We start from the raw sequence: 14,942 nt of genomic DNA on the forward strand, positions 1-14,942 counted from the left end.
TTTATAATAATTTTTATTTTTATTTCAGTATTTTATTTTATGTGCATTATTTTGCAATTTTATTATTTTATTTTTATTTTTATAATATTATTTTATTTAAAAACAAAAATGATTATTTTTTAATTTAATTTTTAATTTTTAATTAATTTTTATAAATATTAATCAAACAGATTGTTAGTTTTTCATTTTTGTTTCTATTTTTTATTTTTGGTTTTTGTTTCTATAATTTTTTTACAATGATACCAAATGGTCTATAAGCTAACTAATTTTTAAAATCTATTTCTTCACTACACAAAATCGCAAATAGAAAATAGGAAACAAAAATAGTAACAAAGATATGCTAAATTGTGTTGCAAAGTTAGGACAACTAATTTATGAGATTTACTTTAATAACTAATTTATAGACACATACACACACACATAATAAACAAAAACAACTACTGCAACACACAAGAAGTTTTATGTCCCATTAGGTAGGATTGGTTATATAAATCTTTTTTCACCAATTCACCTTACCAAGAACGTTTTCCTTTTCTAAATTAAAAGTTATTAAATCATTCTTCAATACCTCATTTCAAGTTATTCTAAATCGATTACTATCTATTTTCATGTCAAAAACAATAACTAACTCCTCTTCACAAGTTAGTTATTAGGCTTGCATTTCAAATGTCCAAACCATCTAAACCGCCTCTTATCTTGTTTTCGATTGGTTTTATGCCTAAGTTTTTGTGTATATACTTGTTCCTTAATTTATGTTTTAATGTTATATCACTCATCCATCTTAATATTTGCATTTTAAAAATGTTTACTTTTTGTCCATATAATTTCTTAATTGCCCAATATTTTGAATTATAAAGCATAATTGACCTTATAGTCATCTTATAGAACTTTCCTTTTAGTTTTGAGGCTATGTTACAAACACATAACATGTCTAATGCAATTCTTCATTTTACCAAACATGCTTTAATATTATTGTTGACCTTATAGGTCATATCCCGTTTTGATTATGACAAATACTCTGGTATTTAATGGTTGATGAGTTTGTGTGTTGGACCAATCGGAAGTATCATATGGTGCATGCACATGGGCTTAAAGAAGACAAAGACCCATAATGTTTATTCATTGACCAATCGGAAGTATCATATGGTGCATGCACATGGGCTTAAATAAGACAAAACCCAGAATGTTTATTCATTGTAATTTAATTAAGTTGTTATTCAGGTATATAATAATTAAAGCTCAATGGTCTGTAATAATTAAAGCATTACATGCATGATAGGGTAGATAAGCTCAAATGACCATAGGGAAACCAAATGACCGTAGGGCACTGTCACGCCCCGAACCTTGAAATGGGACCTAGGAGTGAATTAAGTAACCTAACCTATCTCTGTATCAATATAAAACATACATGATACCATATACAAGAGGGTCTGACACCGTGGGGTAACGGATGCCCTATATACATACATACAATACATGTTCATACTCATCAATATACGCAGTGGAATACGGTCTTTCTTTACATCAAACTATACCATACCAGAGTCTATACCATACAGGGTTAAACATACCTACAAATACTATACATACCAGAAATCCATCAGAACAACCCGGTTACAAAATTCGTACCTATCAAGTTCTAACAGTAGCTAAACACACCCCCCACTTCCGGATGCTAGTTTCGGCTACCCGAAGGACCTGAAAAACATTTGTATATATATTTGGGGTGAGACACCTCTCAATAAGGGAGAAAACATGTTATATCAGTGTGTGGCATACCAGTGTCATTTTCATACTTCATAACACATACATACGATACAGTTTGAAACACATACGTACAGTTTCAAAACAAGTTCCATACATTTCTATACAATTCCATACAGTTCCAGGATTTCCACAAAACCATTCCAGTTCATACGATAAGCAAATACATACATACATACATATGGTCAGTGTCGTCACACTACTTACAACTGCACAAGTCACCTAGTCTCACAGTGGTTACGTTCCAACACATTAAACTACGAAGGTTTCCGACTCAGGCCCACTGTGAATCCATTGCTACACGTGCAACTACACAAGGTCACCTGGTCTAACCCCAATTACGTTACCATGTGCAAACTACGCTGCGTCAACCTAGGCCCACTGTGATCCGTTGCTACATTCGGTGACTAGCCGAATCATACTGGTGATATTTCGCACCCTGGATATAGAGCCGGCCACTCTTTCCCATGGTAGTTAGCCGTTACAAGGCATAACGTACGGTAGTTAGCTGCCCCTAGCTGTTACAACATACGGTAGTTAGCCGCCCCTAGTTGTTACAGCATACGGTAGTTAGCCGCCCCTAGCCGTTTTTCACAAAACTTGGAATCACTTTGGAACTCACGTCCCTATACATTTCAGCGTACGGTAATAAGACACCACATAGCTGTTTTTCACAAATACCTGGAACATTTACATACGTACACACATACCACACTCATTTGGTTTACGGCAAATCATATCGTTTACAATTTTAAGTATACAGTTTATCCAAATATGGATTACGATCACCTCAATAATACAGTTTAGACAACATAAACGGTTTTCCAATCAAAGTAGAGATGATACCTGAAATCCCCAATTTTTCCTAAAACTATAACCCAAAAATCCCGTGTTTTCACCCAATAGAATTTCCCAAATAAGTAGTCAAAACATACATACGATTGTAGCCTACAAGCTTACCGATCCTGATTTCAAAAATGAACTAATATAAACAGAATCCCCTTACCTCAACCCGAAACCAAACCACGAACTCTACGCCCCTCAAAACTATGAACCGAGACTCCGAAATCTACAAATCACAATGCTAAACATGCTTACGATCCATACTACTACACATATACCGAATCAAAAATGAAAACCGAACCTTACCTCGATTTTGGCCCGACACCCGAAAATGCTCAAACCGAGATTCCGATCCACAGAAGTTGTAGAGAATCCCTCCACGATCCTCGTGGTAACCTTAGATTTTTGATTCTATTAAAGACCGGCGAGGAAATCTAGAGAGAGAGAGAGTAAAGAAACTTAATGAAGAAGAAAAGTAATTTCCTTTTTATACCCCCTTTGACCCGCCCGATTTTCATCGACGAAAAGTACCTTCGTCGACAAAAAATCAAGAATTTCGTTGCAGATGTCGGCAGCCTCGTCGACGAAGTCTGATATTTAGAATTTTCTAGACCTCTTGGCTTCTCTTTGTCGACGAACCTCTGAATTTCGTCGACGAAAAGTCTACTACCTTCGTCAACGAAATCTGGCTTCGTCAACGAAATCTGTAGAAAACCATTTTATATTTTTCCAGGTTCTTACAAGCACCCTTTGGTCGATCGATGCCAGATTTTTTCGATGTCCTAAAGAAGACCTAGACTGACCTTAGGACTCCCTATACTTCATAAAAATATGTTTTATCTTATTAAATTTAATCATCATATGAATAGGGTTTATATTCAAAGGGATTAGAACCGAAATGCATTAAAAATGCATGTTCGGTCGACCGAATCGGAATGTATAAAAGTATTCGGTCTACTGAACCAGTCAGAGGTCAACAATTTAACCATAGCTTGGTCGACCGTACCTTGCCAAGTTCACACGACTTGGTTGACCGAACTCCCACATAGGTCAACGTTTGACTCCTTGGTCGACCGACCAGATTTATACGGGCAACGCTCTGGTCAATCGAACCGCGCAGAATTGGAAAAATCGCTCTTGGGACCCTTAGTTCAGTTGACGGAACTTTTAGTTCAGTTCTTGCACAGTCGACTGAACTCTGTCACTTGGTCAACCGAGCCTTAAGTTTGGTCGGCCGGTGCTCTCGAGTTGGACATTTTTTTTTACAGAGGTTAAATTTTTTAAACAGAGTTAACTTTGCTAAAACATTTTTAAACAATCCTAATAATACTCCACATGTCCTAAACGATTATATTTTTTCCTTCGTCTATAAATATGAGTTCATTTGTGAGGATTAGCTAGAGATTAGCAAAAATCATTATAAAAAATTCTCTCTTTCCAAAAGTTCATATTGCCCATTTTACTTCAAAACCCGCTCAAATCTTCATTCCTTTGATATATCTTAGCTTTGTGAGAGTTCTATATTGGGTTATTGATTAGTATAGATTGCTTATACTCTCATTGTTTTTCTTGATTGATTGTTATTGTCTTTGGGGAGTCAACCAAGAGTTTTCCCATAGATTTTTATTTGATAAATCTAGTGTTGGGAAAAACTCATTAGTTTAAGGATTTTTGCATTGTCATTGCAAAGAACCCTATAGCAATAATATTTTGTGTGAAAAATATTTTTACAAGTTATATACTTCAAACTACTCTTGTGCTTATTTCATTAAAGGAAAATATTTTGAGTTAGTTTGAATATTTGATCAGCATCTTTGAAACCCTAATCAAGTATTGAGATTTGTTATATCCAATCTCAAAGAAATAACTTGTTAGAACACTCGTGTGTTTGATTGTTTATAGATATAACTTTGAGTGTTGACTATACACGTAGAGCACTGAGCTTATAATTCCTACATTATTTGCCATGCCCTGAACCCGGCAATGGGCCCCAGGGTGATTTAGTAACCTAACATGCCCCTTTATCATTTAAACACACATGATACTCTACAATGTAAGGGTCCGACCCCGTGGGGTTCCCGTACACCTAATCACATTTACAAACACAATTTACGCAGCGGAAAAATAGTCAAACTATAATCACATGTCATACCATACCAGAGTCTAAACAAACCCAACATTCAGGTCCCATCATACAAAACAAGGCCCCGGGTGTCTACAAAACCCAACACGACAACCCGACTATGTACCACTACTTACACTAGTACTAAGCGATGCTAGAACGACAACCACGCTCCCAACGCTAGGACGCTAGTTCCGGCTACTCGAGGGACCTGAAAGACATTTGTATAATAGGGTGAGACACCTCTCAGTAAAGACGAATCAGGTTATATCAGTGTGTGGCATATGAGTGTTATTATGACATAAAACATAACACAATTCCAGTATTTTCTCAATACAGTTACAATATAATCACAAAAATAGTTCTAGTATATCTCACAAACACATGATTCATATCCAGTGTCGTCACACTCTTCAGCAAGTCGGTCCGTATTACACGGTGCCCCTGACATATGGCATAGCCCCAGGCTCCCATGGGTTGCTGGTACGAATCTGGTGAACCCACACCCTTCGGGAATCAACCGGCATAGAAAATTATATTTCACACCTTCCACCTACGACATTATACCGACCCGAATCCACATCTAAGCCTTCGGGGATTAGCCGGCGCTCTTCGATTATCATCAACGTTCAGCCTTATTCCGACTCAGCATTTTCACAAAACCTGGAACATTTTGGGAACTCTCGTCCCTATAACTCATTTCAACAAACCATAGCCTACGGTACACAACCGATTTGGCTTTTCACAAACCTGGAACATTTTCAATAAAATAGTCCATTCCACACTTATTTGGTAAATACATAAATTACGATTGCAAGTATACAGTTTAAAAAAAATAAGTCAAGGTGCGGCCATCTCCATACAATATACTCTACAACATACATTCGGTTTTCCTACGAAACCAGAGATGCAACCCAAACCCCCTTTTTCCCCAAAATTGTAACTCGAAAACCCCATAATTTTACCCGTCAGATTTCCCCAAATAAGCAGCCAAATCATACATATAATCGTAAACAATAGTTTCACCGATTTCGATTTTAAAAATAAATTATATAAACAGAGAACCCTTACCTTAACCCAAAAACCAAAACACAAACTCTACGGCTCCTAAATGGCGAACTGAGTTCCCAAAACCTATAAATCATAGTACAATACATACTTACAATTCCATTCTCTATAGATTTACCGAAACATAAATGAAAATCAAGCCTTATCTCGATTTTGGGTCAAAACTAGAAAATTCTCGAAATGAAGATCCGTTCCACAAATCCCGAAGAGAATCATTCCCTGATCCTCGTAATAACATTGGATCGTTGATTCCAATGATGAATGATGAAGAAATCTAGAGAGAGTGTGTGGCTTCGAGTTCTAAAGAGAGAGAGAGAGAAAGAGAAAATTTGATATATTAGCCCCTAAGCAACCCAAAAAGATATTTATAGCATCCTTGACTCAACCAACCTCGTCGACGAGGCAGCGTCTTCATCGACGAGTCAACAAAGGGAGTTCGTCGAAATCGCGGTGGCCTCGTCGACGAGCTTGAGATTTCTAGATTTCCCAAAATCTCTCGGCTCCACCTCATCGACGAGCCTCTGCATTTCGTCATCGAACGACAGAAGAGCCTTTGTCGACGAGAACACTAGCTTCCTCGACGAAGCCTGCTCAATTTACTATTTTACCCTTCTCTTATTTATATTATTCCATATATCATGGGTCAGGTTCTCACAACCTCCCCTCCTTACAAAAATTTCGACCTTGAAATTTGTAATCTCTCATTGCGAATTCATCCACACAACCGAATACACATACCCGACTCTAAGAAGAGTCGGCGACTACATACAACGTAGTCCCGTTACAATACATACATACTCTCACTTATGATGGAGGAAAATCGTGGTTACATACACACACCGTCTCGGGAGTTTACAATAACTCACACCCTCCTAGAGACAAACCACATAACATCATACAATAGTAAAGTAATACACACATACTCGGCCGACTCTACTATCAAAACTACAACTCAGAACAACTGTGGATACTTCCAGCGTATCTCTGCTTCCAATTCCCAAGAAGCTTCCTCAATCTCATGATTCTGCCACAATACCTTCACTAACGGTATTTCTTTGATACGCAGTTTTTGAACTTTTCGATCTAGAACCTGAACGGGTACCGCCTCATACGCTAAAGCATCCCCAATTTCCAAGTTCTCGTAACTAATAACATGCGATGGATCTGACATGTACCTCCTCAACATGGATACATGGAACACATTGTGAATCCTCGAGAGTGCTAGGGGTAGTGCAATCCTGTATGCTAGCAGACCCACTCGCTCAAAAACCTCGAATGGTCCGATATACCTCAGGCTTATCTTGCCTTTCTTCTTGAACCTCATCACCCCTTTCATCAGAGCGATCCTCAGGAATATCTTACCCCCCACCTCGAATTCCAATGCACGGTGGCGAACATCCGCGTAACTCTTATGCCGACTCTAAGCAGATTTAATCCTCTCCCTGATCAAACCTACCTTCTCAAACACTAGCTGCACAAGTTCAGATCCTAAAACCTGACGTTCACTAACATCATCCCAATACAGAGGAGACCGACACCTCCAACCATACAGAACCTCGAACGGTACCATCCCGATACTAGCCTGGAAGCTATTGTTATAGGCAAATTCAACAAGTGGTAGAAACTGCATCCAACCATTACCGAAGTCTAACACGTAAGCCCGTAACATATCCTCCAAGATCTATATTGTTTTCTCCAACTGTCCATCTGTCTGTGGGTGGAATGTTGTACTGAAAGTAAGCTTTGTCCCCAGTGCTTCCCGCAAGCTCTTCCGAAATCAAGAGGTAAACCTCGGATCTCGATCTAACACAATGGACACTAGTATTTTGTGCATTCTAACTATCTCATGCACGTACAAGTCTGCTAGCCCATTCAAAGAGTAGCTAACCTTCATAGGTACAAAGTGAGTAGATTTCGTCAACTTGTCCACGATAACCCAAATGGCATTCTGCTCGTGAAGCGCTGACAGCAATCCGGTAACAAAATCCATGGAAACGTGCTCCCATTTCCACGTTGGAATAGGCAAAGGCTGCAACAGCCCAACCGACCTCTAATGTTTAGCTTTCACCTGCTGACACATCAAATACTAGTCCACGAACCGAGCAATCTCCCTTTTCATATCACTTCACTAGAAGGACTCGCGTAAATCCCGATACATTTTCGTGCTACAAGGATGTATCGTATACAAAGAACGACGCGCTTCCTCCAAAATCGTCCTCCTGATCTCATTGTCGTTTGGAACACACAACCTAGTTCCAAACCTCAACACACCTCCCTCAAAGATGTTAAAATCCGTAGCCAACTCCTACTGCACTTTCTCTACAGTCTCAACCAACTCCACATCACTAGCCTATGCGGCTTTAATACGCTCAAACAAAGTCGATTGGATCACCAAGCTAGCAAAGAAGGCCTGATGATCACCAGCCACAAACTCTATGCTGAGGCTTTCTAGATCCTGTTTGATATGATACTGAGCTACAACTGCAAATAATGTCGCACGCTCCGACTTCCGACTCAATGCATCAACTACCACGTTAACTTTCCCCAAGTGATAACTGATGGTGCAATTATAGTATTTAATCAACTCAAGCCACCTTCTCTGTCTCATGTTCAAAGCTTTCTGCGTGAAAAAGTACCTGAGGCTTTTGTGGTTAATGAAAATCTCACGCTGAACACCACATAGGTAGTGTCGCCAGATCTTCAGCGTATAAACTACAACAGCCAATTCCAGATCATGCGTAGGGTAATTCTTCTCATATTCCTTGAGTTACTGAGAAGCATAAGCTATTAACTTACCCTATTGCATAAGCACATATCCCAAACCCTTCAGAGATGCATCACTATAGATCACAGAACTGCCATCCCCAGAAGGAATGGTTAAGACCGGAGTAGTAACCAGTTGGTGTTTCAACTCCTGGAATGCAATCTTTGGTCCAATCAAACTTCACACCCTTCCTGGTCAATCGTGTCAGAGGTCTCGAAAACCTAGAGAATCCCTCCACAAACCAACAATAGTAACTTGCCAGTCCTAAGAAACTCTGAACCTCCTGCACACTCTTCGGTCTCACCTAGTCAACCACAGCTTCAATTTTGCTAGGATCAACTGAGATACCGCCCTTAGACACTACATGGCCTAAAAACGCGACCTGATTCAACCAAAACTCACATTTTTTCAGCTTGGCATACAACTTCCTCTCTCACAGAATCTGTAGCACCAACCTCAGATGGTTTTCATGCTTTTCCGGACTCCTCGAGTATACCTGAATATCTGTTGACTTTTTGAGTTCAATCCTTGTATTGATGCTGACAAAGCACCAATATCTTATGTGTGTTTTTAAGTGCGTGAACGGATATAATTCAAGTCACACATAAGATCAAGAGGACATGGAAGTCATGACATGACTCAAAGCTCATATCCGGCATTTTCCATGAAGATTCAAGAGCAGAGAAGATAAAGAAGACATTTGTGTATAAATTGTATATGCATTTATTTTTTATCTTTTATCATTGGTCTGTAATAATGCATGCATCTGCATAATGTGTTTGAGTGCTCAGAATGACCGTAGATAGACCATAAGGACCAGCACATCTCACCAAAAATATTTTTCTAAATAGACTAAAATCATACAAAGTTTTTGGAATAGCTTTAGGGTCAAAATCAGGGCTAAAACGAAGTTTATGAAAACTTTGGTTGACCCACCGAAAATTTTTGGTGTCCTCAAATAATCTAAATTGACCTTAGGACTCCCCATACTACATGAAAATATGCCCTATCTTCTTTAATTTAAGTATCATATGAATAAGGTTTATATACGAAGGGAGTTGGAACCGAAATGCATTAAATATGCATGTTCGGTCGACCGTACTTTGCAGTACATTTTCTCTTGGTCAACCAAACCCGGACCGAGTCAACTCTTTGACCACGGCCTAGTTGACCGAACTTGCCAGTTCATTTTCACCTGGTCAACCAAACTTCCTAGGAGTCAACTTTTTGACTACCTGGTCGATCGAGCCCAAAATGAACTCCAACGCTTTGGTCGACCGAAGGTCCTCAAGAGATGCCCCAACGGTCTGGTCATCGAACCATCTAGTTTAAATCTTCCCAGTCGACCGAACCTCGTAAAATGAAAAATCGCCCTTCGGTCTTACAAGTCCGGTCGACTGAGCTCACAGTTCATTTTGGTTTCGGTCGACCGAACCTCAAGAACTTCGATCGACCGAACTTGTCCTAGTCGACCGGTGCTCTCGAGTTGGAATTTTTTAAATGCTTTAAAACTTAATTAAAGCTTAATTAAACTTTTCCAAAATACCGAGTGTGTTCCTCAACGGTCATATTTGTTGAAAATCTATAAATACCCCCTTATAACTCCTGATTAGTAACTTTGATTAACTCTAAATTTCTCTCTAATCCTTTATTAATCAAAGTTCCCTTAACTCATTTTTATTGCAAAAATTTCTTCTTTGAGGCAAAATATTTTAAACAAATCTCTCCAACTCTCTTTCACTTGTTTTATCTCAAAATCATTTTTAAAGAGAGTATTTTATTTTAGGCATTTCACTTGTATTTACATGCACATACTCTCTCTTGTTATTTACTGTTTGAAAATCAATCTTTGAGAGTATTGCTTGCATTTCTCCCGATTATTTCTTTAATAAACATTTTGGGGAGAATTTATTTATTGCACAAATAGTTTATTGAGTTTAAATTCCTAGATTCTGCAAGTGTTCTTTATTCGCAAAAACATTTATACGAGAACATAATACTCATATTTTCATACACATATTTGTGCATTGATTATTTAGAAACGCACCCTTTACTCTATTGAACTCAAATCATATTATAAGAAAGTGCATACGTTTTATGAGCTTAATGTGTACATCCATGCTTGTATTTAGAAGCTTTTTCATACGTAAAAAAATGTTTTATTGTAACGGTTGGGTTCAGCCCGTGAATTGAACTGGGAAGTCTTAGCCCCGCAAGTGAGACCGATTAGGTTCAATCCAAAATTGAACTGGGGAGTCTCAGCCACGTAAGTGAGACTATTTCGGCTTAGCCTAGTAATTAAGCTGGGGTTTTCCTCGCCCTGTAAGGAGAGGATGTAAAAGGCTTTTGCTCTGCCAAGTTAAGTGAGCAGGTATAGTAGAATCCTTTGGGGGTATGCCCAAGGCGGGGATGTAGGCAATTTTTCGAACCTCGATAACAAATATTGTGTGTCACTCTCTCCCTATCTTATTTAAATTACTGTACTTTAATTTCCGCATGTGTATGCTTTCATTTGTCAGTATAATTATTTGCATGCTCACCTCTATTTTAAATGAGATATGTTTCACGTGTATGTCTACTTTCATTGTTTTATTAATTTACTTACACACGTGAAAATGGGAGATGATATGTGGTGAATCGGCAAAACATTTAAATTAAACGAAAATTTTTTAAACCTAATTCACCCCCCTCTTGGGATCACACCAATTCCAACAATATCGTTGATAAACACCACCACAAACTGGTCTAGGCACTCATGGAAAATCATGTTCATTAGATCTATGAACACTGTCGGAGCATTAGTCAACCCAAAAGGCATGATTAAGAACTCGTAGTGGTCGTATCTGGTTCGGAAAGTAGTCTTCGCGACATCCTCATATCTAACCCTCACCTGATGATACGCTGACCGTAGGTTGATCTTCGAAAATACCTGCGTCCTCTGTAGTTAGTCAAAGAGATCATCAATGCGAGGCAATGGATAACGGTTCTTCACAGTCACCTTGTTGATCTCATGGAAATCAAGGCACATACGCATCGACCCATCCTTCTACTTCACAAACAAAACTAGAGCTCCTCAGGGCGAAACACTAGGTCGAATAAAGCCCTTGTCCAGTAATTCCTAAAACTGCTCCTTCAATTCCTAAAGTTCTGTCAGAGTTATACGATACGGAGCTTTAGAGATCAGTGTCTTGCTACGAAGAAACTCTATCGCAAACTCCACCTCACGATTTGGAGGTAAGTCGGGTAAGTCTTTTGGAAAGACATCCAGGAACTCGTTAACCACTCGAATATCCTTGAGCCTCAACTCATCCCACGGTGGTTCCTTCATGCAAGCTAGGTATCCTTAACATCCGTCCAGGAGTAACCTCCTCGCCTGTAATGTCGATAGAATCTGTGGCATTGAACGCACACACGATCCTACAAACTCAAACTCCTGCTCCCCAGGAGGTCTGAACACTACTACCTTCCCACGACAGTCAATCACAGCATAACTGGAGGATAACCAATCCATCCCCAGTATGACATCAAACCCAGACATATCGTACACCACAAGATTCGCCGGTAGTAGCCTTCCCTGAATTTCCACTAGGCAGCCTCCTAACATCCTCCTACAGGACGTTACACTCCCAGATGGTGTAGCTACAGATAACTCATCATTCATAACTTGGGTCTCAACCCCACACAGCTTTACAGAGCATACAGATACAAAAGAATGGGTTACACCCGAATCAAATAAAACCTCAGTTCTATTTAAAAGCAATAACAAAGTATCTGTCACTACGTTCCCTGCATGGTCAGCATCCACTAGAGTAAGAGAATATACTCTTTCCGGAGCTCTGCTCGCCTGGATGGTCCCCCGAGGTATCTTGTTGCTACCCCAATTCATATTGGTTGTAGGCGTATCTCTCTTCAGTGCGTGACAATCCCTAGCCCTGTGACCTGACTGGCCACAGTTGTAGCAGTTGCCCCTAAACGGTCGGCATTCACCATCATGCCGTCTGTGGCACCTGACACAACGCTCACGATATTGGTCCCCCTGCGAACCCTGCTGCTCTGAACTCTAGCAACTTCCCGCACCATAGTTTCTCTTCTTCTGTTTCCCCTGGTGAGAACCAGACTGAGAACCAGAAGGCATTGGCCACTTCTTTGGTTCCTGATCCACCTCATCCTCCCGAATGCAGGTCTCGATCACAGTGGCCTTATCTACCAAAATCAAAAACTCACTAATCTGCAGCATACCCACTAATCTGCGGATATCTTTCCTCAAACGCTTCTTAAACCTCCGAGTCTTCTCATACTCGCTCGAGATCAAGCATGATGCAAAATGGGATAGCACTATATACTGAGCAGCATATCCCTGCACCGTCATATCTCCCTGTGTCAGAACTGAGAACTCATCCGCCTTAGTATCGCGAGTGGAAGCTAGGAAATATATCTCAAAGAACACTTCCTTGAAGCGACTCCATGACATCTCTGTTGGACCTACTCTTTGCTTTTCTAGTAGACTCACCGTAGTCCACCATTGCCCAGCCAACTGGAAGGTAGCATGGAGGACTCTCTGGTTATCTGTGCAGTGTAGGGCCTCTAGAATCCTTTTAGTCTTCTCAACCCAGTCCTCCGCTATCATCAGATCGGGTCCTCCTGAAAACGTCAGAGGGTGCATATGAGTGAACCTCTTGATGGTACACCCCGTAGTAGTAGGAGAATGCTCACGTTCCCTAACTTTCCGTTTGATCTCTTGCATCACCCTCCTCATCAAACCCTAAGGCATAGAATGGGACTCATCGCTCGCAGTTCCCTCGGAACCACTATCCAAGTTGTTATCCTTGGGCTCCATTCTGAAAATATGATAGGAATCAGTTAGAATTCCTAAGCCATATACAGTTAACGCAATCATCGACACCTAATTATGTTAACTACCAATCTCACGGGTCCAAGTCTATCCTATCTCACCGACAAAAAACCATCAATGGTTTGCCGTGGTTTTACTGAAATCGTCATTCTAGGAAAAACACAGAATACCGTCAACGAATCCTTGTCTAGCTACAAGACAACCCTCGACCTACTCTACCCATTCACGACATCCTATACTTTGGTATATACACATAGCTACGCCAAACCAAGTCTACAAGACCTAACAACCTGGTTAGCTCTGATACCAAGTTGTCACGCCCAGAACCCAGCAATGGGCCCAGGGGTGATTTAGTAACCTAACATGTCCTTGTATCATTCAAACTCACATGATACTATACAATGTAAGGGTCCGGCGCCGTGGGGTTCCCATACACCCTAATCACATTTACCAACACAATTTACGCAGCGAAAAAATAGTCAAACTATAATCACATGTCATACCATACAAGAGTCTAAAAAAACCCAACATTCAGATCCCATCATACAAAATAAGGCCCCGGGTGTCTAAAAAACCAAGACGACAACCCGACCATGTACTAGTACTTACACTAGTACTAAGCGATGTTAGACCGACAACCATGCTCCCAACACTAGGACGCTAGTTCCGGCTACTCGAGGGACCTGAAAGATATTTGTATAATCAGGGTGAGACACCTCTCAGTAAGGACGAATCAGGTTATATCAGTGTGTGACATATGAGTGTTATTATGACATAAAACATAACACAGTTCTAATATTTTCTCAATACAGTCACAGTATAATCACAAAAATAGTTCCAGTATATCTCACAAACACATGATTCATATCCAGTGTCATCACACTCTTCGGCATGAAGCTGGTCCACATTACACAGCGCCCCCAACATATGGCATAGCCCCAGGCTCCCATTGGTTGCCGGTACGAATCTGGTGAACCCACACCCTTCGGGAATCAACCGGTATAGAAAATGATATTTCACACCTTCTGCCTATGGCATTATACCGACCCGTCTGCACATCTAAGCTTTCGGGGATAAGTCAGCGCTTCACTTATCATCAACGTTTGACTTTATTCCAACTCAGCTTTTTCACAAAATCTGGAACATTTGTGGATCTCACGTCCCTATAACTCATTTCAACAAACCATAGCCTATATAGTACACAATCGGTTCGGCTTTTCACAAACTTGAAACATTTTCAATAAAATAGTTCATTCCACACTTATTTGGTAAATACATAAATTACGATTTCAAGTATACAATTTTAAAAAAAAAAGTCAAGGTGCCGCCATCTCCATACAATATACTCAACAATATACATACGATTTTCCTACAAAACTAGAGATGCAACTCAAACACCCTTTTTCCCAAAACTGTAACTTGAAAACTTCATAATTTTACTCATTATGTAGTGACCCGAAGAATAATAATATTTTAATAATAAGAGGGAGAGAAAATAGAAACAGAAACAGAAGGAGGCCGTAGACTTT

General features: G+C 39.8%; 1 protein-coding gene across 1 annotated transcript; it reads right to left on the reverse strand.

The window, feature by feature from the left end:
- Positions 1–12,621: 12,621 nt before the first annotated feature.
- On the reverse strand, positions 12,622–13,305 carry LOC131148405 (uncharacterized). The gene has a single exon (XM_058098109.1). The coding sequence runs from the start codon at positions 13,303–13,305 to the stop codon at positions 12,622–12,624; it is 684 nt and encodes a 227-aa protein (XP_057954092.1).
- Between the last annotated feature and the right edge of the window lie 1,637 nt (positions 13,306–14,942).

Source organism: Malania oleifera, chromosome 2, assembly GCF_029873635.1.
Source record: "Malania oleifera isolate guangnan ecotype guangnan chromosome 2, ASM2987363v1, whole genome shotgun sequence".
NCBI classification, from domain to species: Eukaryota; Viridiplantae; Streptophyta; class Magnoliopsida; order Santalales; family Ximeniaceae; genus Malania; species Malania oleifera.